Source organism: Marasmius oreades, chromosome 9 (genome assembly GCF_018924745.1).
Source record: "Marasmius oreades isolate 03SP1 chromosome 9, whole genome shotgun sequence".
NCBI lineage: Eukaryota > Fungi > Basidiomycota > Agaricomycetes > Agaricales > Marasmiaceae > Marasmius > Marasmius oreades.
Genome location: NC_057331.1, coordinates 1,712,163 through 1,736,370, shown reverse-complemented (window position 1 = coordinate 1,736,370; position 24,208 = coordinate 1,712,163). Strand labels below are relative to the sequence as shown.

Sequence of the window (24,208 nt, the reverse complement as noted above, 5' to 3'; positions counted from 1 at the left end):
AAGGTGGAACAATTCGTACAGATTTCTTCCCGCCAATTAAGTTCCCAGTATTGCCTCACAAGCCATGGGTTGAGCATAATATCCCTATTCCACCTGGGATTTACGAAGAAGTCTGCCAGATTTTGAAGGACAAAATCACAGCAGGAGTGTACGAACCTACTACGTCGTCGTATTGATCGAAGTGGTTCATGGTACTAAAGAAAGATGGAAAGAGTCTATGGCTGGTTCATTCCTTAGAACCATTGAATGCAGTCACGATTCAGCATTCTGGGATTCCACCTGGAACAGCTGAGATTGCTAGTAGCTTTTCTGGAAGAGCATGTATAGGAATGTTAGACATTTGGGTTGGCTATGATGAAAGGCTTATCGACGAAGAATCGAGAGACTTTACTACGTTCCAAACACCCTTTGGTCCCTATAGATTAGTGAAGCTACCTATGGGATGGACTAATTCAGTCCCTTTGTTTCATGAGGATGTAACGTATATTCTACGGGAAGAAATTCCTCATGTTACTAGACCATACATTGACAACGTACCTATACGAGGACCTAGTACTAGATATGAGTTGCCCGACAGACACTACGAGGTGATCCCTGAAAATCCAGGCATCCGTAGATTCATTTGGGAGCATTTACAGAATGTGAATCGAATAGTTCAGCGGATGAAGTATGCAGGAGGTACCTTCTCGGGTCCAAAGGCTTTCATTTGTTGCGCTGAAGGAATGGTAGTAGGTCATAGAGTGTCCTACGACGGTGAAAAACCCATAGAGAAGTTTGCAGAGATCATTCTCTCTTGGGATCCGAAAAACTTCAGAAGCAAAACTGATATTCGATCATTTCTGGGGATTGCAGGACAAATGCGCATGTTCATTAAGGACTATGCTAAGAAGACAAGACCATTGAATAAGCTCACTGGAGCTTTTGTACCGTTTGAAATGAACAAGGAAGCTTGTGAAGCTGTCCGAGAGGTTCAAGATGGAATCTGTGATGCACCCGTGCTACGGCCCATCGATTATAAGAATCCAACAGATATCACTTTGGCCGTAGATTCATCTTGGCAAGGTGTAGGCTATTACTTGTACCAAGTAGAACCCGAACATCCGAAAATGAAGTTCTACAATTACTTTGGGTCTATAACGTTCAATGAGAGAGAAGCTCGCTTCTCACAACCGAAACGAGAACTCTACGGATTACTTATGGCGTTACGGGCGTCAAAGTATCAGACTAATGGATGTAGACTGTTGACCATAGAAACGGATGCCAGCTACATTAAAGGAATGTTGAACAATCTGGATAGTGCTCCAAATGCTAGCATTAACCGGTGGATTGAAGAGATCAGACTCTATCATTTTGAACTAGTTCATATTAAAGGACTTGTACATGGTTCAGATGGACTTTCGAGACCTCCTCCTGGTGGGATATCTACGCCTAGACCAGAAGGATGGGAAGAATTCCTGGTCGACAACGATGGTCAGCCAGTAAAGTTTCGAATGGGAGATGGAATCAAGGACGAACCTTTTGACATTGATATGTTCAAGGATGATATAGATCTGTGGTCAGGTTATTTGGTTTCATTAGCTGAGAAAGAACCAAAGTTGGCTACATCTGTCTTTTGCTATTTAGAAGACTTACGGTCCGCCGTAGATGAAGCAAACTTTGTAGATAAGATAAGAAATTGGGTGCTACAGAAACCTCCAGACTATGTTTCGACATTTTTGAAGCAAGTACCAGTGGTCCCGCCCGCTGTAGATGACAATTGGAACGATTCTCATCCATATAAGCCTATACATGAATATACGAATGAGATTAAAAAGTTCGATAAGAAAGTTCCACAAATTGAAGAGTGGTTTCTAGATCGCAAAGCAGATTTTGTACGTGAATTGGCTAAAAACGAAATGAACAGTTTCATTACATTGGGATCAAAATTCTTTCTAGACCCCGATGGAAGACTGTACAAACGATCTACGGATGGTTCTACGCAACATAGGTTGTATGTAGTTCCTGATAAGAGGATGTGGATGCTCGTGGCAAGTCACGATCATCTAGGACATAAAGGAATGTTTGCGACTAAGTCGATCATGGAGAAATGATTTTGGTGGCCGCATATGGACAAGGACATAGATTGGTTTGTCTGTAGCTGTCAAGAATGCCAGGATCGAAGGCTCAATCTGTTGAGGATACCTTCAGTGGTTACTCACACCCCGTCGCTGTTCCAAGTGATCCATGTAGATGTTTTGAGTATGACTCCCGCTAGCAACAGTTGTAAACTGATTGTTCACGGACGATGTGCACTATCCAGATGGTCCGAAGCAAGGGCTATTCAAAGTGATACAGCCAGAATACTCGCAGTGGTTCTTTAATGATATCATTAGTAGATGGGGTTGTCCCGAGGAGGTTGTTACGGATAATGCACCACAAATGATTGCTATGGCAAGGTGGCTTATGGACAAATACGGTGTCCATAGCATTAAGATTTCACCGTACAATTCTCAAGCAAACAGAAAGATTGAGAGAGCGCATTTCGATCTACGGAGCGCGCTTTCAAAAGCCGTAGCTGGAGACCTTGCAAAATGGTACTGGTTTTTGAAGCATATTTTGTGGGCGGATAGAGTAACAACTAGGAAAGACCTAGGTTGCTCCCCCTACTTCTTTGTTACCAGTGCAGAACCTATACTACCGCTTGATATTGTGGAATCTACGTGGCTAGTGAAACTACCCAATAGGTTTCTATCACAAGAAGAGTTGATTGGATTTCGAGCGCAAGCTCTAGCTAAACATAGAACGCATGTAACCGCTATGCAAGATAGAATTACAGAAGAAAAGTGTAGATGCTTGATCAGGTACAAACAGGAATATATACATACTATAAAACCCTTAAACTTTGAACCCAGAGACTTGGTTCAAGTACGGAATACTGCTATTGAAAAGAACTTGGATAGGAAAATGTTCCCTAGATACTTTGGGCCCTGCGTAGTCATTCGACGTACTAAAGGTGGCTCTTATATCTTAGTGGAAATGGATGGAACATTGCTACGGGGAAAATACAGAGCTTTTCGCATCCTACCTCACGCGGTGCGATACCACATTGACCTTCCTACGGAAATAAAAGATTTAATTCAGCTATCTAAAGATGAGTTAGAAGCCATGACTAACGAAGATGAACCAACTGAGTACGAACTTGGAGTGGATTACATCTTTGATAAAGCTCAAAACCTGAGGCTGAATGGTAATGCCTCAGCTACGGCAGAAAATGATAATGAAATTGAGCTACCTAGTGAATCCGAGGATCCAATGGATGATCCAGTAAGAGTTACTAGGTCTGCTAAGAAAGTTAGATTCTCTCAGATCTGACTGAACATATGAAACTGAAAAATCCAGTTAGATTCTAATAAAATCTAACTAGTGCACAAGTATACAAAATGACAGTAATATGAAAGGAGTGGACACCGTTTATCACTACAGCCAGCCATTGTTAAAGAGTGATCTACGGAAAGATACACTACTGAATAGACTCCATAGGAGCACCTGCATCCGCCTCAGTAGGCTGGTTTGTAGACCTCTCCTGTGCTGAAGTTGACGTAGCTGACTGTTCGGCAGAAAGGGCAAGGCGGGAAAGGACTAGCTGATTTGCCTCGACGAGTTTTTCGTAGGCTGCCCGGTACGCTGCTCCTTGGTGAAGGATCGAAAAGGCCGATGCATTGACCTCCGTATGGAGGAGGGTCTGAATGGCGGTGAGGTCGGACGCAGAAAGGGAGTCCATACCAAAATGGGTCGGCATGCTGGCTATGACCTTGAGTACAGAGAGATGTGTAGACTCTCTGCATTTCTTCTCCTCTGTCCAACAAGTTGTCATAAGTGATGCTACAGCCACAAATAAAGACAGGACAGTCCCAAGGTGGACACTCACCATCAGATTCAGGCGTAAGGTCTACGCCTGCCTTATCGATACGAGCCTTCTTAGCAGGCTTTGCTTCGGTCTACAGAAACATTAGAAATGATTATACGAAACCAATAAAGCGATCTACGGACCTCTTTCTTCTTGGAAATGCGAATTTTCATAGGATCCTTTCCTTTAGTGGCGTCCTTCATCTTGAAGTCGTCATTCTGATAAAAGGATTGAGCCGTAGATAGGTTTAGAACGAACTGGAGGGCTTACTTTAGTGTTTGCTTCTTCAGTATCAGAGATTTCGATAGTAGCTTCGTTGCGAGAAGAGCTAGCTCCCTACGGCGAAGTCAATATCAAAAATTAGAAAGATTAATAAAATAAGAGCTTACATTCTTGCACTTGATAGCAGATGCCTTGTTGCACACAGCGCACATCTCGACGTAGAAGGATTTGGCCTTTGCAAAGTCAACGCTCTTATCGAGGGAGAACTGCTCAATGTTGGCGGTGACCATCTCGACAATGTTGCGATAAAGATCGAACGCGACATCGTCTTTGGCAGACTGGTAGCTTTGGAGCTTGGTCTGAACCTACGGCAGAAGCATTACAATGAAACAGAGATAGAAGAGTGGTGCTGAATGTACCACAACATCGAGAAGCTGTTTGGTGAACAGCTCGGCGGACAGCTTGTTAGTGTAGGGACGCAACTGGCTGACTTGTTCAACAATCGGAGCAGCGCGTTCAACCCAGATTTTAGTGGGAACAAATCCGCTACAAGTGGACATGTTTTAGACGATATGAGAATGTAAGAGTTGAGAATTGGTTACTACGAAGGCTGGTTGAGCTGGGTAGTGAAGAATTGACTATCTACGGTCAACCTTTTATACCTTTTACACTCTACTATCCAGCCATAGATGACTTTCTCTACCTTATGGTCCTAAGGGACTCCCGGATCCAACATCTAGTCAACAGGAGTTGACTGCTCATTTGTTTGGGGGAGAGGTACCTTAGGTTCCTGAAAATTTGACCGTAGATTCAAGTTTTGCGATTTGGACACCTACATGAACATACTGGTGTATCTACGGATCCTGAAAAGATAATCATCGCTTAAGGAAAGCGTATAAGTGAGAAGCTACACAAGAGATGCATAGCGATAAGAATGATTGAACAATGTGCTACGGATAGATTCATCTAACTCCGAGCATAGAGATACATGAGCTATGGCTGATGAGACCTTAACTTAGCAATTAGAGTTTTAAGTTGGACTTATTGGATCTTAGCCACGCAGTATGCAAATCAAACGAGTTTTGATTGAATCACAAGATATGAAATTAGAAATACAAAAGAAGGATTTAAGCGCCGTAGCGCGTACCAAAATACAAGATATGATGACTACAAGTCCACTACAAGAAAGAGTCAAGAAGGGCTACAGTAACTGTAGGCTATTGATACAATACAAGAAAACAAGAAATGATTACAAAAGAGATAAAGTTCAAGTCTACCTAAGGTCAGAACTAGTTCCGAAGTGAAAAGCTACGCTCTAATGGAGAGTTAGTAACAAGTTCTAAGATAGAAATATTGAACTTACCATTTACGATACATGGGATGGCCAAAAGCCTCTTCGAATGCTCGCCTTTCTCGAGCCAGTTTGTTAAGGACAGCTGTGGTGACTGGAGAAAGGGGGCGATGAAAAACTGAAGGAGAAGAAGAATCCGAAGATCCTTCATCGCCCTTGTCATTGTCATCCTCCTCTCCATCACTGGAGTCCTTGTCGCTACTCTAGAAAGAAAAGTCAGAAGGAATCTATGGAGATATTAGAGGACTCACCGCTTCTTCAGCCTCATCATCAATCAAGTCGCGAGCCATGATATCTTCCTCCTACGAAGATAATTAATTAAAAGAAAGGATGAGAAGAATAATGACTTACGGATCTTGCAGCTGGAAGTGTCTCTGGCTCCTTTGCAGCCTCGATTGCAGGAGGCTCGGCTACGGCAGCTGGGAGGTCTTCAGCGGCAGGCAATGAAGACATGGGTTCCTAAATGAATCGATAAGAAACAAATTTATAAGAAATGAAGAGCATACATACTACAGATGGGAGAGGAGCAGGCTCCTCGATCTCCTCATCTACAGGGGAACAGCATAGATCCTTTGTAGTCACCGAGCTTGGTGTACCCACAACTGGCCACCTGAGTGCCTCTCCTAGAGCCTTGACTTGATCTGGAGTCATTGTGTCGTCTTGAAGACCCTTCAGAACCTCTACAGGATCTCGTCTGGCAGCCCGTAGCGCTAGTTGGCTGGCTTGGATGTCCTCCCAGATAAGTCGACCAGAGTTGTAGGCTGCAATTTGAGCCCATTGAGCCTGATAGAAGGCTTGGAACTCTTGTTGAAGGTGGTGAGAGACCTTCGCCAAAACTGAAAGAGTGATTAGATTGGATCTACGGGAGAAAAGAGACACTTACAAATGTTATTGCTAGAAGCAATTTCAATCTTTTTTGCCCCTGTGCGAGAATCGTCAGAATCGAAGTACGAACACTTTTGTTTCCCTGAGAAACATCGCTGGCAGGTGGGTCGACTACCAGTTTTGCCACTGGGGGCCCAGATAGGTCGACAATCCGCATAGCCAAAATACGTGCATCGGTTGCATGGGGAAAGGCAATTGAACTAGATAGAATTATAAGATAAGAATGAAAATATACGAGAAGAAAGATGGAACTTACAAAGGAAACCGAACGACCAGCAGCTACGATAGATTTGAAGCTCAATTTAGCTTCGTCAAAATCGAACTGCAGATCCATATCTGTGCTACGGTGTCAAAATCAAAGGCATTAAAGAGAAATCCGAGAGCTTACTACGTGCAGCTCCGACCCATTCTTCAGGGAACACATGGGAGGGTGCGGAAGAAGTCCATAACTCATCTACGGATGCTCCCGTACGAGTATTTGGCTCTTTCTTCTTCCCCTTTGTCTTGGAACTCTTCGAGGGGGACGGATGGGAAGGAAGATCCACGACCACACCCTCTGACTCGGAGACAGCAGTCATAGGAGCCTTTTTCGTTCGGGATCGAGTTTTATAACACTAAAAGGGCGATTAGAAGACTGGGACAGATTTAAAAAGAAGAAAAGAGAACACTTACGGTTGGGGGAGGAGATCCCGCACTGTCAGAGCTCTCAGCAAAGACCACTTTTGGCCATTTAGGCTGAGAAGGGCCAGCCGTAGGAGGTTTTGGAGCCTAGAACACGATAAGAAAAACAAATGAGACAATTTCGCAGCAATGTACCTTTCGTTTTTGAACTGGTTTTGAGGGACCAGCAACCGGGAGTGTAGAGGGACCAGCTTCAGACGAACCGAAAGCAGGTTGAACATGTGCTGCCTGGGGCAAACCCATGACAACATCCTGGGAGCGCGTAGCTACCACAGGAGGGTCCGGAAGTGAGAGTAAAGGAAGCTACAGTGAAAGCTGAGCATTCAAGAAAGAGAAATGAATAGAAGAACTTACCGTAGGTGGAAGAGTTGGTCGGGGAGCATTTGGAAGATAGAATTCCAGGGGCTCAGAATCAAAATCAAACTGCTATGAAAATGATAAGAAAGAAAAATGCAGTTAAAAAGAAGCGCTTACACCGAGGGTGGCGAGTAGATTGGTGAACTCGGATGGCCCATACATCCACTCATCTCCTGGTACTTTCCAGTCGTTGGCAAGAAAGGACAGCGTCCTTGTCATCATATCACCGTTCCTTCATTCCCCCAAATCTGAGACCCGATCTGCACCCTTGTCACTTTTAAGTCAAGACATGCCAGTGTATGTGCAGTTTCCTCCCCATCTCAGTCGAGCACTCTCTCCAGGGTGCACACTGAGATTTTCCTCACTCCCATTTACCATACTACCGTTCTTCACTCATCGTTCATTTGAGCCATCTCTCAATGAATCGGCAGGTAAGATCCTCTTCATTAAATAATTCTGACCATGCTAATTCATGTTATTTAGACATGTTCAGGAATGATCTTTTCTGAATGGCAAGAGGATTAAATTGCATGCACCCCTGTAGAGTTCAACATACAAGACAAAATTATCTCTGCATTCAGTGACCTTGAAACACCCGACGGCATCATCGACCTTCCACCTCTTCTCATTTCAGATGAAGACGTTCTCGCCGGTAATGGCACTAAAAACTACTACTAGGTGCAGCAAAACACACTCCAAGCACGAAGTGCGCAAGACCAAACCCAACACTAGCAATTAGCGTAGTTGATTTGTGGAGGTCGGTATCAATGGACGCTCTCAGCAAGTTTCACTGAGAACTCTAAGATAAGACTTCGAGGGTGGGGCTTTATATGGTTCAAAACAAATTCAAATTCTGTGTTCACAAGTCAAAATGACAAAGGCTTTCTACGAAGTTCACTTCTTCGAGGAGGTGTTCAATTCTTTCTAAGTTCAAATAGAACTATCAAATTCAATTCAAATTCGAGTCAAAGCGACTCTACAAGTTCAAAGTTTCCAAGTACCAAAGTGGCAACAAATTCAAATCAAATTCAAAGTTCAAATCCAATCTATTCCAAATACAAACACCAACTTCGAAGAAGTGGGGCAAAGTATGAGCCAGAGTCCCCTAGTGAAAGCACTTAGGCTTCTGTCGTAGGTTACTGGGCCAAATACTGCTGCTACCATCCTCCCTTATATACGCCTTTTCGAATAAATAATAATCAAACGTCGAAGATATGGTAAAAAGTCGAAAATATAGAGAAATCCCTTTCAGAGATACCAAAGTACCCTTAATCAGGTATAGTACATGTCAATTAGATATAAAACTGTCCAGAATATAGTATTCCTTATTCCTTTTCCTCATATTTTCTTTATTCCTGTTCCGAGTCGGATATCTTTGACATTTGCATGTGGATACATCCTGACCCCTTTTTGTTTCCAAGGCGAGTCCCCATGTGCTCCCTTGTTCTCTCTTGTTCTATCCGATCTGGAATAGTCCAAAACTGCTCGATCTACATTCCAGGGATCGTTCCTATGGTTCTTTCCTGGTAGAATGTCCTTTCTGACCGGACATCGTCGACATCTGCCCCTTTTCTTGTTTCCAGCTGTAAGTTACAGCCACCGGCATTGTTTCCGTTCCTTAAGTCCGAAATGGACTTTAGATAGTTACATCCGTCCGATTGTTACTTCCAGATGTACTTCTAAGAGTTGTTTCCGTCTTTTCAACCAATATCGAAGAAATCAATAAATTGATAGTAAAATCAAGTGTCCCCATGTTTGCTACAGGTAATTGCGAGTGAGACGAGGCCTATCCAAATGAACGAAGGTTTTTAAAGGCTGCTCCATCAGTTCCTACAGGTTTTGGAACGTCGAAGACTCTCATCTATAGGGTGTTTTGTACTTTCTGTACTTCGGATAACCCGCACATAGACCCGTGCTTTGACTAGCAGCTTGGGCTTGCTCTAATCCTCATATTATGTTCCCATTTTGATTATATTATATATAAAATGTTAAAAATGCGTTTATTTAGGTACTAGTAGAGTATATCCGCGATACCGGCATGGAGACCTCTCATTCTGTTCCCTTGCCAGAGTCATGTTCGACCTCAGCTTTGACCACCCATTCCTCAGCAACCTCCACACTGTCAGACACTTGTCTTCCAGAAAATGCAAGGAAGCATGCCCAGCACAAGGTTAGAGGAAAAACAGACCCTGGGAGGGGCAAGCGGATACAGGCCCCCTTGTCATTTCCATGGCCTGGACTCATCTGCCCTGGTATTCAAGGGTAGGTGCCCTTTGACAGCCTGAGACGTTGTCAACCATATGGGCAAGCACCACTGTGGGGTGACACGTGCAAGGGTAGATTTGTTAATTCACTGGGTATCCCGGACACCATTGTTTTCAAATCCAGCCCTATGGGCAAATGCCATCGTGGGTCACTTAAGTAAATTGAAATCCAGCAGATGGAAAGATGTCTTAAGGGTAGATTCCACTGATTTCTGAATGTGTTCACCTTGGTACCCTGGACAACTTGTGTTTGAATCTAGCCATGTGGGCAAATACTGCTTTGGGCGATATGATTCTGCACATTCAAGATTAACTTACATTGTACAGTCCAGAGATCAAGAAATAAACCATAGAACTCAATTTTTTCTTTTAACTTCAATTTTAAAAAATCTACATTCAACGACAAGTAACAGTACCAACTTATCAGGTAACGAAAGAATTATGTAAGAGCCAAATCAAGGTTTGGCAACATTGCTGGGTTCACATAAGTCAGTGCTTGACAGGGTTGGCCATGGACACGCAGCTCGAACCCAGGGCGGTCTCCATTCCACGCCTCCACATAAGCAAGCAGAGCTTTGTCCCATCCACTGATTGCAAGATGGCATGCATGAGGAACACCTTCAACAAGCCTCTGGGCCAGTCCATGCCTGGAGTAAAAGAGGTAAATTTTTAAGAGGTGGAAACTATTAGACATACTGACCATGCATTGAAAATCCCCACCCTACGACCAACAAATACAACCCAGAACCTAGCAGTGTCATTTTCTGGTTTAGGATAGCTGGAAGGCCCCGGGAAGGCAATTGGAATTGATGCCAAAAGTGCAGTTGCCGAGATTTGAGCCGGGATAGCAGTGGAGGTAGGTAGAATGAACAGCAGAAGAAGGAATTTCAGGTGGAGGACTGGGAGCAGGTGTGTCCATATCAGTCGTACTCACAGACGACATTGCTGAGCTAAGAGAAACAATGTCTCCGTCTACTGGGTTTGATTCAATGCCATCGGTGTCCATACTGATACCAAACTGCATGTCAGTGTCAGCAGTCCAAGCACCATGATAGCCTGCAAGTGGAAAACTTGGAGAGTCTGGATGGATGCGTTGAATCTTGACAGTCATTGTAACCACCCAGCCTAGTAAACCCGAAGAGTTGTGAGTAGATATAATAAATGCGTAAAGTTTAGAGATCACCATTTGCCTCTTCAACCGTTGTTTTGATGACAGTGGTACCTGTATTATCCAGTCAGAACAAATTATTGAAAAGTGAAAATAGAGTACACACCACTAGAGGGATTGTGTTCTGTGAATGTATATGTCTGGGGAATAGACTGAGGGGAATGGCTGGTAGAACCTAGTAACATATGCAAATGTTAGTAATTTCTTAAGCCATAGAATGTAATGAGAACCATACCAATGAGGGTAACTCCAGAGCAACGATCTACAGGACTGAGGGAATGATGACTGTAAACACTCATAATGTTGGAGTAAGAAGGGAAAGTATGGCTGGGTTTAAACTTGACTTGGGGCTGTATAAGTGTCCCTCGACTTTATTTGTATTCCTGATTTCAGCCAAATGGAGTACGTACCATACAGGCAACTTCTGATGGCAGACACCTAAACGAGATCTTGCAGGATTGCCAGATGTGAGGCCTTGAGGGTCAAGCCATGCCGGAATCTGTAGTGACCGCTTCAAGGGTAGCTGATACTATTTCTGTCGCAATGCTGTTCTTTCTGTCTTGAACTCACCACTGATATTTCTTCCACTTTACCGTCCCTCCTGGTCACGAATGTAAAGTGGTTTTCAACCATATGTTTCCAATACATTCCAGAGACTTACAAGTTCAAATTCTCTAGTCCCCCCAGCATGGTTGCTTGTAGAGTGTTTGTCGGACAGTGAGAGGAGTGGTTCAAAACTCTTGAATCAAGATATGAAGAAGCAGTCGCCAAAGTACAAAAGAAGGATTTTGTTGCATGGGTACAATGCACATATTTCAATCGGTGGCCGCCATTAGAGGATGATTTGAACATGGAATGTCCTCAGTCAGAACTTGACAGTGTCAATGATGATAAACCAGTCAAGGAGTACAAAGTTCCAGACCAATCCAAACTGAGCACAGAGGAGTATGAGCAGGCACTGAAGCAATATGAAATTTACAAGCACAATGTTGACACTCGAAGACGGATGAGGTTCATTCCCTTTAGTACGTAATCACACGTGACTAACATTACTCGTTCGTTTGTCTGCAATCTCTTCCTAGCAAATCCAATGTTGACTTGAATATGGCTTTCACACAACAGAAGACATGAAAAATGATCCATCCAACCCGTTCCTTTCAATACTGGGAGAGCTTAGTGGGAAACCAGTATGTTGCTTTCTTCAATACCATTATTGAACTACACTTGTTCAATTCACATTATAGACAGTTCCAAAACCTCACCAAAAAACAGCAATGACGACATGGGCAGCCTGTAACAAGGAGCATGTGTCAAAACTCTTTGAAAAGGAGAAGGAAAAGAAAAGACCGGTACGAGGACAGATACCTAAACTCTGGCAAGATTGTATTCGTGTTCAATGGGAGAAGCTATCTGAGGAGGACAAGGAGGGATGCGACGCTACGGCGAAGGTCAAACATGCGCAAGAGTTGAAAGAATGGAAGGCCAGCCAGGAAGCAACTGTGTCGAACACTCCTGAAGATCTACAACAGTATGTCTATTACAATTGCCAAGTTTTCTTGATGCTGACCTTTCTCTAGAGCCATCCATATGTTGCCTCAGTTTATTAAGCCAATCTTAGAAGGAATACAAGACGTACAGGATGGGTATGTTCATTCATTGGCATGGGTCCAACTGGAACCAAAGGATGATGGCCACATCAATATTATGAGGTATGTTCTAACTTCTTCTAACATGTATTTCTCAGATGCTCAATATCAGTGAAAAGCATTCATAGTGGGACTTCACATGGAGAGATGCTGTTGACATGGGGTCGTTCAGAACATGAGGCCTGGCAGAAGACTATCTTTCCAAGGCCAATGTTTCAGTGAGTGCCCACAGTTTTTAATGGCATTTTCTCTGCTGACTTAGTGGATCTGGTAGCTGTTGAGGAGTGTCGTTCATGGCATCTACCTCAACATGTATCTGACGACGTCATTGGGGAGGAAGATGAAGAGGACTATATAGAAAGAGCTTGTGGTAAGAGCAAGGATTACGAGACCAAGTGGGCAAACAATGGGATGCAAGTTTCAAAGGATGTGGAGTGGAGTACTGTCAACAAGGGGAAGGGGGTGGCGGAGGGAGAGGAGACGAAGAGTAAGGGAAGGCTACTGGTTTGCAAGGAAAGGAAAAGGTCACATATGAGGAGTCATCAACTGGTGTTCATTCCTCAACTTTAGTAAAGGAGACATCTGCCCCAGCCATGGTGTGTTCACCTACACTGGCAGAGACATCAACCAGTGTTCATCCCCCGACCCCAAGAAAGGAGATGCCTACCCCAGCTGTGATGCCTTCATCTACACCACCCTCTACTCCAGCTCCAACTACAGTAAATTCATCCACATTATCTCAGACAGTTAAGTGGATGCCATGGTCATCTTCACTGCCATCACCACCGGTTACTCCTGTGTGTCCTTTGTCTCCAGCAACTCCTCTCCCTTCTCCACTGCCATCTCATGAGTTGCAACTACCTTTCTCACCTTTGGTTTCTCCATGCCAGTGTTATATCCGTGCCGGATCCATTCTGGACTGACCGGATTACGGTCCGCTTCCATCCAGTCCCTAGTCTATGACCAAGGATTGTTTGTAACAAAGACCAAGATGCTTTTACTTACTATCATTCCTATACTCCACACATTCACATTATTTACTCCACTATCTCTACTTGGCCAACTGTCCATTCAGTCTAGCAACTTCGCTTAATTCCTTAGTCTGTCTGACTTGGACTCCAATCAGATCTCATCTACTTTCACTCTATCTCCTTTAGTTATCTCAAGTACTATATAAGATGTACTTCTTAATAGCTAGCACTTTAGAATTTAACTCGACTCTGGTTATCATTGATCAGGTCTAAGACAGTTTGACTCAGGGAGCCGTTGTCCAATAACTTTGGCTACTGTCAAGACTCATCTCTCTCATCTCTCTCATCGCTGTCCGAAACATTCCGATCACTTCCGATCACTTCTTCACTTCTTCTTTCTATCTATCTATCATTCTATTTGTCGGATCCACTCGGGTCCGGTCGATCTCCACACATCCGTAACAGTAGTTAAATTCTTTTTCTTGAGTCAACATGTCGTCCAATCCAGACAACCATCGCGAACACCTTCCTGTTTTCGAAACCCTATTCCCCACACATACTATTACAACACAGGCCCATGTCAGGTCTGCTCTTCGTTTTTCTCACCTCGATATTCCCAAAACTCCCCGAAGGGTCAGCAGCGTATATGCTTCTGATTCCAACGATCCCTACAACACTCTACTCTCTCCCAGTAAACTCCAAGGAACCATAGATCGTTCACGACGCTCTTCTACCCAATGACCCCGACCATCTCTGATCCTCTCTGAATTACAAATGGAGGAAATAGGAGAAGAAACACTGAGGGTTGATAAAGGCAAAGATAGAGCTGATGACGCTGATGATCCACCCGAAGATGGGGATGATCCTGACGAAGATGGGGATGATCCTGACGAAGATCTGTCGGACCCTCCTGGTGGTGGTTCAGGTAATGGTGGTGGCCCTGGAGGTCCTCCAGACAATTCCAGAGATCCGGGAGGTTCTGGTGGTGGTGGCGGTGGTCCTCCAGCTGGTGGAACGCTAGGCAGTGCTCCTTACCGGAACCCGTCTGATAATTTCTATTCTGCACTCACCAGTTATCTTACCGTTCAGAATGCGTTGCTTCAACAGATGCTCTGCGAAAAAGCCAAACCCAAGAAGGGCATACGCCCGAAGAAACCCGAGACTTTCGACGGTTCCGATCCTCACAAACTCAAAAATTTCCTCACTGGTCTACAATTACAATTTAATCACTACCCCGACGTTTTCTCCTCTGATCCATCCGCGAAGGTCAATTACAGCCTCTCTTTCCTCCAAGGTACTGCTCTTGAATTTTTCGAACCTGAACTATTGGGTAGCGAATTTTCCGAACAGGATCCGCCGGCATGGATGGGTAGCTATAAAGCTTGGGTGGTGGAATTGCAGACAAACTTTGGCCAAGTGGACTCTGCCAGAGAAGCTTCGGACAAGTTGGATTTACTCACTATGAAGACTACTGACCGAATTGCTCATTACATAGTGAAGTTCAACTCTCTTGCTGCTAGAGTTGGTTACAGTGATCCAGGACTCTGTCATTCCTTTTATCGTGGACTTCCGGACTGCATCAAGGATCAGGTCTCCGCACTTCCCAGAGGCCGTCCAGACCTTTACCATCCGCTTCGGGCCGCTGCGAAAGCAGGCGACCAACTCTATTGGCAACATGAGGCCGAAAAAACCCATGCTGCTCATGGTCAAACCAATAATAATTCCTCTAACAAACTGAAACAATCTACTTCATCTTCTACTTCATCTTCGACCAACTCCCAATCTCAACCCAAGCTGAAAGGCAAGGGACAACAATCCACTATGACTTCAAACGCCGTCGCTTCCAGATCGGGTTCCACCACTCCCCATCTTCCCTTCTTAGATAAGTTAAGAAAGGATGGAAAGCTGAATGCGGCCGAAAAGGCCCGCCGATTGAAGGATGGGTTGTGTAGCTATTGCGGGGGTAAACATAAGGTTGATGATTGTCAAAAGAAGAAAACTAACCAAGCTGCGAAAGAGGCTAAGGCCCGTGCAGCTAATGCTTCCACTTCAGAGCCAGCCAAGTCTGACGGAAAGTCGGGAAACTAGGCTGCGACTCCAAGACCTCAGCACGAGCTCGGAGTTGCACTGCACCGGATCGTGTCCGAATTGAGGTTACTCTCAATGCAGCTGCACTCTCTTCTCCTAATTCTCTTTCTGTTCCTCTATACTCGAATGCTCTTAGTTCCTCGGCCCTTATCAATTCAGGTTCTTCACATTGTTTTATTGATTCAAACTTTGTTACTAAGAACCATGTACATACTGTACCTATTCCTCCTATATCTTTACGACTTCTTAATGGTTCCCTCAGTTCCGTTATTACTTCCTCTGTCTCTCTTCCTATGAAATTTGCTACGGGAGAAATCATATCAATTGACTTTTATGTCACTTCTCTAGATTCTACCTGCAACTTAGTTCTGGAATATAACTGGCCCAACCGCTACAATCTGTTGATTGACTGGTCTGAAAACAGTATCACTTTCCGAACCGACACGCATCTGAATCCGGCTGAACGTCCTGGTCCCTCTATCGAGGTCTTGGACTCTCCTTACATTCCTCCGTGTGGCCCGATAATGGGCGAAGTATACCACTCAAGAGTCAACCTAATATCAGAGCTACAGAAGTAGCACCAACACCAAATCAACCCAAAAACTAGTAAACCTCCGTGTAAAGTCTATCAATAACTCTACACACCCAGAAAGATTGCAAGGGTGGACTGCTTGGCAAAGGTTATGCACAAGATCACAGTCTCAATATCGTATGAAGGTCTAATAAAATCAATGTGCAACTGCAAGTGTAAAAACACCGCAGCTACGGGGATTCTAAGGTTGGTAGGGGCTCTGTTTATTGTCTAGTGGACTAAGTGGGACTATGAATTTCGTCTATGGTAAGACTAATTCGAACGATTGGAGACTATTGCCCTCGACGGACACGAAAACTAAGTCCTCGGCAGACATGAACGCTAAGACCCTCGATGGATCACGAAACAGTAATCAAGACCTCGGCGGCCTACGGACGGATAGTTCTCTAGTTTGACCTTGACGGTCTCGTATGTTCAAATCAAATCTTATCGTTTCACTGTACAAAGACAGGGCAAATCTCTCTATTGGTGTCAAGAGCAGTTACTCACGGGCAACCCACTCAGGACTTTCCTACGCACAGGTAGTACTTCTTTATCTACGGATACATGAGCTGCCTTTATACTACTTCTATGCTAGCTTTGTAATCCTATCTCTACTTGTTCCATCTCTAAAAATAATGCACTGTAGCTATGAATCCATGCGGAATCTTATCGCTAGGGACCACTACATGTGCAGAATCTTGTCTACGGAGCTTTTCCGTATTCGAATCATATGTTTTGGACCAATCTGGACCGTTCTTCATTCTTGTTTCAGCATGTAGAATGGACCTATGTAGGCGTACTATATGGTATTTCCTGCCTACGGACCTTATCCTGCATTTCGACGTTATCAAATCATATGGGCTTTGTGTGTCCAAGTAGTTCCAGCATATGGATCCAGAGTTCCGAATCGCCGTAGCACATGAACAGCATGGACTCCGAGATCCGTTGTTCATTCCTGCCTGGTTCCTAGGTACTCTATCTGTGATCTGGGATCTGTATCATGTCTTTTTGTCTTTTCCTCAGATTGGGACTCGATCTATGGTCATACCAAATTTCTCCTAGTCTGTGTGGTCTTATGTCCGATTTTTTTGTCAACTAAATCCCCCATAGAAGTAGGTACTCCTAGTATGAAGGTCTTTAGACTTCGTTAAGTTCTGCTACAAACGGTTCTGTGAAGACTACAAGTCTTCTAATAGTACAATCCCTTGATATGCCAGTGCATAGTAGAATGTAGAGAGTAGAACTCAGTGAAATACCACTTAAGTCCTCTGCTCATAGTGTTCTACAGGTTTCGAACGGTCATACAGTTTTCTGACACGATCTACGGTTCTCTCTAACTGGTCTAGCTGCACCTACAGCACATTCTACTAGCGGTACTAGCTGCACCTACAGCACATTCTACTAGCGGTACTAGCTTTAACTAGCAATTCGGGCTCACTCTAGTTCTTAATACGATAAATATCGCTCCATAGCACTGTTTAAAGTGCAAAAAGAACCTTGTAGCATAGTCAACTAAGTCGCATTATCTCCCCCAAACAAAAGAGGACTGTCCCCAGTCCAATCTACGGACTGAGTACCTCATCTTCTATCGTTTGAACTGATCTACAGCTCTTTCATTTGGTAGTTCTACTAAAAGCCTTCAAAATGGCCCGTAGATCTACCTAATCTTATCTACGGTGTACACCCTAGTGTACAACTGTTAAGTCTCTGACTTAGAGAAATTTTGAGCTCGAGCTCTACACTGACCAGCGCTAATGTTCCCAAAAAGGAAATGTTCCGACAACAAAATGATTTTCCCATGCCAGAACTCCTACGATGCAATGTTCCGTCGTTAATTACTTCCATCATTTCTTAATTATGGCCTCATCATTCCGTAGATGATTGCAACAGCCTCAAGGCTTTAATTTCTGTAGATCTGGAATATTCTACAACATTCTGCGATGTTCTACGGTCATGTGCTGGTTCATATGTCGAATTTTGGCTATTTAAACCGCAGCAGTTGGACTTAGCAGAAATTTTCATTCCTCCCTTCTCTCACTGCTCTACGGTCGCTCTTCGCTGCCGTTCTTCAAATCGTCTTCACCGCCGTTCTCAACATTCTCGAGGTGAGTGGGGACAATCTACGGAGGCTTCAGGGTCTGCCCCGAGGCCCGTAGATTGTTTTCGCTTTTCTTATTGTTTTTACGGTGTCGCGTACTAACACAATGCCGTAGATCATATACAAATGCCTTCTGCGCAAGAGAAGGGTAAAGGCAAAGCCCCAGTATCGGAACCTTATGTCCCATCACCCATAATTCTCGATGCTTTGGAGGCCAACCTCCAATATCTTCATACTTGGATCAGCAGCCTCAACAATCGCCTGATCGCAAAAGTGACAGAGGAACCCCAAATGTTGGCGGAATTCCACAAGAATAGTTCTTTTCTAGTACGTTTTCCTTGATCTTTAGTTCTTCTGAGGCTAACCTAATCTCGCCGTAGAACGACCTTTACCGACAAATTGTGCGTTTTCGTGATGAGATGTGGATTTCCCCTGCTTTGCAGATTATGGCCACTCTAGAATGGATCCAGCACAGATATAACAGTCCAAAATATAAGAAATATATGGGGCTCAACAAGCAACAGCACACCACAATGAAAAACCAGATGCAGCACACTGACTCGGAAATTGATTTCCGAGTGTGCTGTGCCTCATGGATGTCGGAGGAAAAAAGAAAATGCTGAGAACTGTGTGGGAAATAGTCACATGGTTGTTTCACCCCAAAGCATGCATGGAATATCGGCTCCCATGGACCCTGGCAGCACAGCATTTTCTTTTTTCCTCCGACATCCATCATCACCCTTCAGTCCCTCCCTTTTCCACTTCAAATATATGTTCTATTCTCTATAATAGATATGTACACATAATTTATTAATTAACTACTGATTCTGTAAGGTGTTTGAGAAGTAGAGCAGGGGGGGAAAAGACCAGAATGAATGGAGTCTGCAAATGGTTTGTTGAACAAAATCAACAGTCACATGTGATGACATCACAACATGTCATATTGGGCATGGTATAGTTTTTAATTTTAATTTTAATTTTTTTGAATGTATTAGTAAATTATGACAGGACACAGCACACTGAGTTCAATTTACAGCACATTCACATGAGGCACAGCACACTCGGAAATCAATTTCCGAGTCAGTGTACTGCATCTGGTTTTTCATTGTGGTGTGTTGCTGCTCATATAGACCCGAAATATATATATAGAGGGAAATTTAATGAGGAAATAAAAACAAGCCTGATATTATCCAACCCCCCATTCAAATTAGAGTAGATATGAGAACATTCTAGATACTTGCCTGTAGGTATAAGAGCTCTACCAGAGCTACCACAATAATACAAGTTCCTTTCTCAATCCACTAACATCAACACTCATTACATTCCACATGACAGATACTGAACAGTTGGGAGGTGACATCAAAATGCCCCAGTGCTTGTCTGACTACAAATCAATTGTTTACAAAGTTACAATACTGAAAAAAAGAAGAACAAAACAATTAGATCTCAGGCTCATTCAGCCCAAGGTTATACAACCTATTTGAGTTACTAAAAAAAGCATCTTTGATAACTGAAATAGCTTGTGTTTCTTTTAATTCCCCCTTTGCAACAATTTCTGACAGAACCTATTCCTCAGACAATAAAATATAAGCAATCACTGAACAGAAATCTACACATACATCATATAGAGCCTGCCTTGCTTGCAAGGTTCCCAGATAAAAAGACTCTGGAAACCAATGTCCATCAGCTGAAAAGAATGGTGTCAGTTCAAGAATATAGAGTGAAAGAAATTCAGAACATACTAGACCACAGAAGTTTATTGGTGGGTGTAAGCTCCAGAATTTGTTGAATGATGGAACTGGAAGAGAAAGGGAAAGGGCTGTGATGAGTATACATGCACCCTTGGAGATGAATAATAGTGCCACCGTTGACCATGGCCTGAAACACAAGGAAATACCTATAGGTAACATTACAATCCCAGTAGGTCATTCACAATTCTAACATACCTCTCCAAAATCTAAGAAAACATTTTCATAGACAGATGCCATGTAACCTGCATCTCTCATGTAAGGATATGAAGAATGGAGCAGAACAAATTTAGTGCAAGGGTAGGCAGTGATAATTGGTTGCATCAAAGCAGGCGATGAGTGGGCCAGAGAGATATCATTGTCACCAAGGCCAGTATGGAATTGCACTATTCAACATGATGTTTTACATCAATGAAACATTGACATTGAAGACACCTACCTGGTATATTGAACTTTCCAGCAACATTGAGTGCAATATGAACAACAATGTCATTGAGGACCTTGTTGTCTAGGCGCAAAACCCCTTCTTTCTGATATTTCATGAAGGTTTCTTGCAAATACAACAAGGTCGAAACATCATCGAGATTTGGTTTATTGGGCGAGATATGCAGTCCACTCCGATAACATACAATGGATTTAAATGCCGCCACTTGAGGATTTTTGGCATGATTGGCAAGAAGGTTCCCCAAACGTTGAGTGAACGTGTCCAAGAAATCATGGAGGTGGGGAGTGAGAAGCTCCTTTAAGATAGTCTTGCCAGTGACAAGAAAACCCAAAATGAGGAAAGACACAAAAGAAACAAGAGCCACTTACACACCTCTGCTTCAACTTCAACTCGGACAATTCTTCTTGTATCACCAAAGTTATGTGAGTGCCAACCCAGTCCTTCGGCATATTCTGCAACGCCTTCGAGACCATCGTCCAGCAATAAGCATTGAATCTGGCAGGACACCATAAAACGTTTGCACAGTGCAAGATATGGGATCTCTGCCCTCCTGGCCTTGACGTCGTCCCAGGTGACATTCTCGTCCAAGTCGAGAAGAGGAGCCAGCTGGGCAGTTGCTCGAAAGCAAGCAAGAGTATACGGCGCATCCTGAGTCAGTGCGTTTCCAGAAGCTTCCGATATCAGGCTTTCGAATGGAAACTTGTCTCTATATTCAGATTTCAACAGAGGATGAGCATGGTTGTCGATGACAGGAAAGTTGAACGCAGCCTGAGCCAGGCCTTTCAGCATGGTTGGAGTTTGTAGGCTGTCTGTGAGAAGTCTTGACTTTGCATTCTCTGCTGAGTCCGCCCATCATTACAGTACCTTCAAAATCATCAAAGATTAAATATCTCTCGGTGAAGTCATGGAAACACTTCGTAGCTGGAGGATATGTGCCCATCGTACGACGTATTTTAGTTCATGGGCAATCGTTTACACTAAACTTCCGTTTAGGGTCGGTGGAACATGCAATTGCCACCAGTCCATTTGCGGTTGTTAAAACCCAACTTCAGTCGAGTCTATCTCTTAACAAAATTCTACTGTTAAAATAGTCGGAAACGATGATGCGACGGTAGGCCGTTCAATGGGAGGAGCGGGCGGTCTGTTGTGGAACTTTTCACATCCTACCATGACGGTACGAACCCTCTACTATGTTAAGCCTTTCCCTTTGAAGCATACTCTGCCCCTTTCCGACAGCTTCCCAAACCAACCAGCACCCGGCTGTTGACGGTTCTTGCGAGGATCAATTACCCCTTCTACTTCCAGTAATTCTTCCTCGACTTCGTCAACATACTTGAACGGCTTCACGCTGTTTTCAACCATATCCGCCGCAACGCCAACGCGTTCTCACAGAATACTGTTCGCAAACTCAACTATAAGCTCGCGTGCTTTCGGGTGATGTATCCACAGCTCGTCCGTCAACAATGAATTCGTTGGAGCCTCATCAGCAACCAACAAAGTTGTCGCTCTACCAATTCCTGCTTTCATCAAGAGCGAGGATGTGGATCCAAGCAGATACAGGAAGCGATTTTGGAGTGGACGGTGATAATATCTGCATGTACAGAGCCAATATAAAAACTCAAATACATCAGGCCCAACAAGAAATGGTTTCGCAAAGCTACGCAGATAGTTCGGAGCAGGAATATCTTTCTTCCTCAAAGCCTCCACATCCGTATCAAAGGTGCTCGCCGAACGAGATAACGACGATGTAGTTGCGACTGCCTTCATTGGACTTTCCCATGCAGAACCAATGATTCTCGCGATCGACCTGTTAATATTATTCATTGCATTAATGAGTCGATCCGCCCATCACTGTCATCCGCTATTTCGAGAGCGGCTTTGAGTTTGTTCCAGTCGATTCCGTAAACTTTGACATATTGTTTGGTTTTGACATACTAGTCGCGTTCAAAGTTGAAACAGCTACTGTTCGGTTTGGGTTGCGTCGTCGGTTACATACCTAGAAGGCATCAGTTCAAGGACAAGATGATACCTACAAAAGGCACATCATATTCATCTCTCAACAAAGACAATACAAGGTACCTAGTGGTCATTATGGGGGCGTTCAAAGTTATTTAACCGAATGCCCAAAAAAGGATATCACAGTTTGTTGCTTCTGCCTCGTCATGCCTCGTATTCTGTTCCAAACATTGAGTATATATATATTAATGGATGTACTCACCGATTTTTCAGAGCTTACGGTAGTAGGAACAGCTGCTCTGTCTAGCTCAGTGTCGAGGAAGAGGTGAAAGAACAACTCGCGCGGTGACGCGCATGGTGACCTTTGGCCGGACATTTTCTTCGGTTCGTAACGTTCGTCAGCCATGGGTCTTGACTCTGAGGTCGCTTCCTCTACAATCTCTGCTGAGCCCGCCTCATCAACACCCTTAAAATCATCAAAAAGCAAACATTTCTCGGCAAAGCGATGGAAGCACTTCGTAGCTGGAGGGTATGTGCACATCGTATTTTGGTTCATGGGCAATCGTTTACACTAACTTCCGTTTAGGCTTGGTGGAATGTGTGGTGCAATCGTCACCAGTCCATTCGACGTTGTTAAAACCCGGCTTCAGTCCAGTCTATTTCTCGAAAAACACTCTGCTGTCAGAATAGTCGGAAACGGCAATGCAACGATAGTCCGTTCAGTAGGAGGAGCGGGTGGTCTGTTGTGGAACTTTGTAGAGACTGGACACATTCTACGGTACGAACCCTCTACTCCGTTAAGTCTTTCCCTTTGAGCCTGCTCCGTTCCTTTCCAACAGCTCTATATACCGAGACGAATCCCCGCGCGCTCTGTTCAAGGGCCTGGGCCCGACTCTTGTCGGCGTAGTTCCCGCAAGGTCTATCAATTTCTTCACATATGGCAATGGAAAACAAATCATAGCCCATCGATTCAATCACGGTCAAGAAAACACATATGTTCATCTCTCTGCTGCAGCAATCGCAGGCGTTGCTACTGGCACTGCTACAAATCCCATATGGGTCGTCAAAACACGTCTCCAACTAGCCTCAGTCGTCAAAGGCATCGATGCCGATGTTGTAGGCGCCAACGGCGGAAAGTACAGCACGAGCTGGCTAATGATCAAGAAGATCATGCGCGAAGAAGGCATGCGAGGATTTTACAAAGGCTTGAGCGCAAGTTATTTGGGTGTCGCAGAAGGAACGATTCAGTGGGTTTTGTACGAGAAGTTGAAGAGGCTATCGGCGGGAAGGGAAGGTGAGGGAGGGCTTCAGGAGTGGTTTGGCATGCTGGGTAGTGCCGGCACCGCCAAATGTGTTGCGACAGTTATTACATATCCCCACGAGGTGTGTATATTACATCTTTCACGCTTTCTCTCTCTTTATTGATCCGCCTCAAAGGTCATTAGAACGCGACTTCGGCAGCCGAGAGTGGACGGTATTTTGAAATACACCGGTCTTATGCAAACGTTGCGCTTAGTTATCGCGGAAGAGGGTGCAAAGTCATTATATGGCGGCCTGAGTGCACATCTGATGCGTGTCGTGCCAAACGCCGGTGTGATGTATGCGATATACGAAGGAATACTGCGATGGAATACATAACGTCGAGGGACGACGCTATTCGACTCTCAGCACGCATCGCGTGTCCCAGGTGGCCGCCTCCTCTATCTTCTGGTCAAGGATCTTTCTTTAGCTGTTGGGTAGATATTGAATACTTACCTCCAGAACCCACTCTATTAGCTTCAGACCGTTCTACGCTTGATACATATCTGGCTAATACCTTCAGACCATCTCCTTACTCACTTCCCAGCTCTTCCCCTCTCGCCTCTTTT

General features: G+C 44.2%; 6 protein-coding genes across 6 annotated transcripts; 3 read left to right on the top strand and 3 right to left on the bottom strand.

Annotated features, from left to right (window-relative positions):
* Positions 1-10,415: 10,415 nt before the first annotated feature.
* On the bottom strand, positions 10,416-11,113 carry E1B28_013465 (uncharacterized protein; the record flags this gene model as incomplete). The annotated part of the gene is made up of 4 exons (XM_043158624.1): positions 10,416-10,771; positions 10,830-10,868; positions 10,921-10,989; positions 11,050-11,113. 4 exons carry the CDS (start codon positions 11,111-11,113, stop codon positions 10,416-10,418), a joined length of 528 nt encoding a protein of 175 aa, XP_043003975.1.
* Positions 11,114-11,664: 551 nt separating this feature from the next.
* E1B28_013464 (uncharacterized protein) lies at positions 11,665-12,575 on the top strand (the record flags this gene model as incomplete). Its single annotated transcript, XM_043158623.1, has 4 exons — positions 11,665-11,839; positions 11,937-12,001; positions 12,059-12,342; positions 12,392-12,575. 4 exons carry the CDS (start codon positions 11,665-11,667, stop codon positions 12,573-12,575), a joined length of 708 nt encoding a protein of 235 aa, XP_043003974.1.
* A 60-nt stretch (positions 12,576-12,635) lies between these two features.
* On the top strand, positions 12,636-13,030 carry E1B28_013463 (uncharacterized protein; the record flags this gene model as incomplete). The annotated part of the gene is made up of 2 exons (XM_043158622.1): positions 12,636-12,678; positions 12,735-13,030. 2 exons carry the CDS (start codon positions 12,636-12,638, stop codon positions 13,028-13,030), a joined length of 339 nt encoding a protein of 112 aa, XP_043003973.1.
* A 6,600-nt stretch (positions 13,031-19,630) lies between these two features.
* E1B28_013462 (uncharacterized protein) lies at positions 19,631-21,210 on the bottom strand (the record flags this gene model as incomplete). The annotated part of the gene is made up of 7 exons (XM_043158621.1): positions 20,757-21,210; positions 20,379-20,691; positions 20,138-20,325; positions 20,057-20,088; positions 19,934-19,989; positions 19,811-19,878; positions 19,631-19,756 (listed from the first exon to the last, which is right to left on the bottom strand). The coding sequence occupies exons 1-7, from the start codon at positions 21,171-21,173 to the stop codon at positions 19,631-19,633; spliced, it is 1,200 nt and encodes a 399-aa protein (XP_043003972.1). The 5' UTR covers positions 21,174-21,210.
* A 560-nt stretch (positions 21,211-21,770) lies between these two features.
* Positions 21,771-22,151, bottom strand: E1B28_013461 (uncharacterized protein; the record flags this gene model as incomplete). Its single annotated transcript, XM_043158620.1, has 1 exon — positions 21,771-22,151. One exon carries the CDS (start codon positions 22,149-22,151, stop codon positions 21,771-21,773), a length of 381 nt encoding a protein of 126 aa, XP_043003971.1.
* Positions 22,152-22,744: 593 nt separating this feature from the next.
* E1B28_013460 (uncharacterized protein) lies at positions 22,745-23,978 on the top strand (the record flags this gene model as incomplete). Its single annotated transcript, XM_043158619.1, has 4 exons — positions 22,745-22,869; positions 22,927-23,118; positions 23,180-23,723; positions 23,778-23,978. 4 exons carry the CDS (start codon positions 22,745-22,747, stop codon positions 23,976-23,978), a joined length of 1,062 nt encoding a protein of 353 aa, XP_043003970.1.
* Between the last annotated feature and the right edge of the window lie 230 nt (positions 23,979-24,208).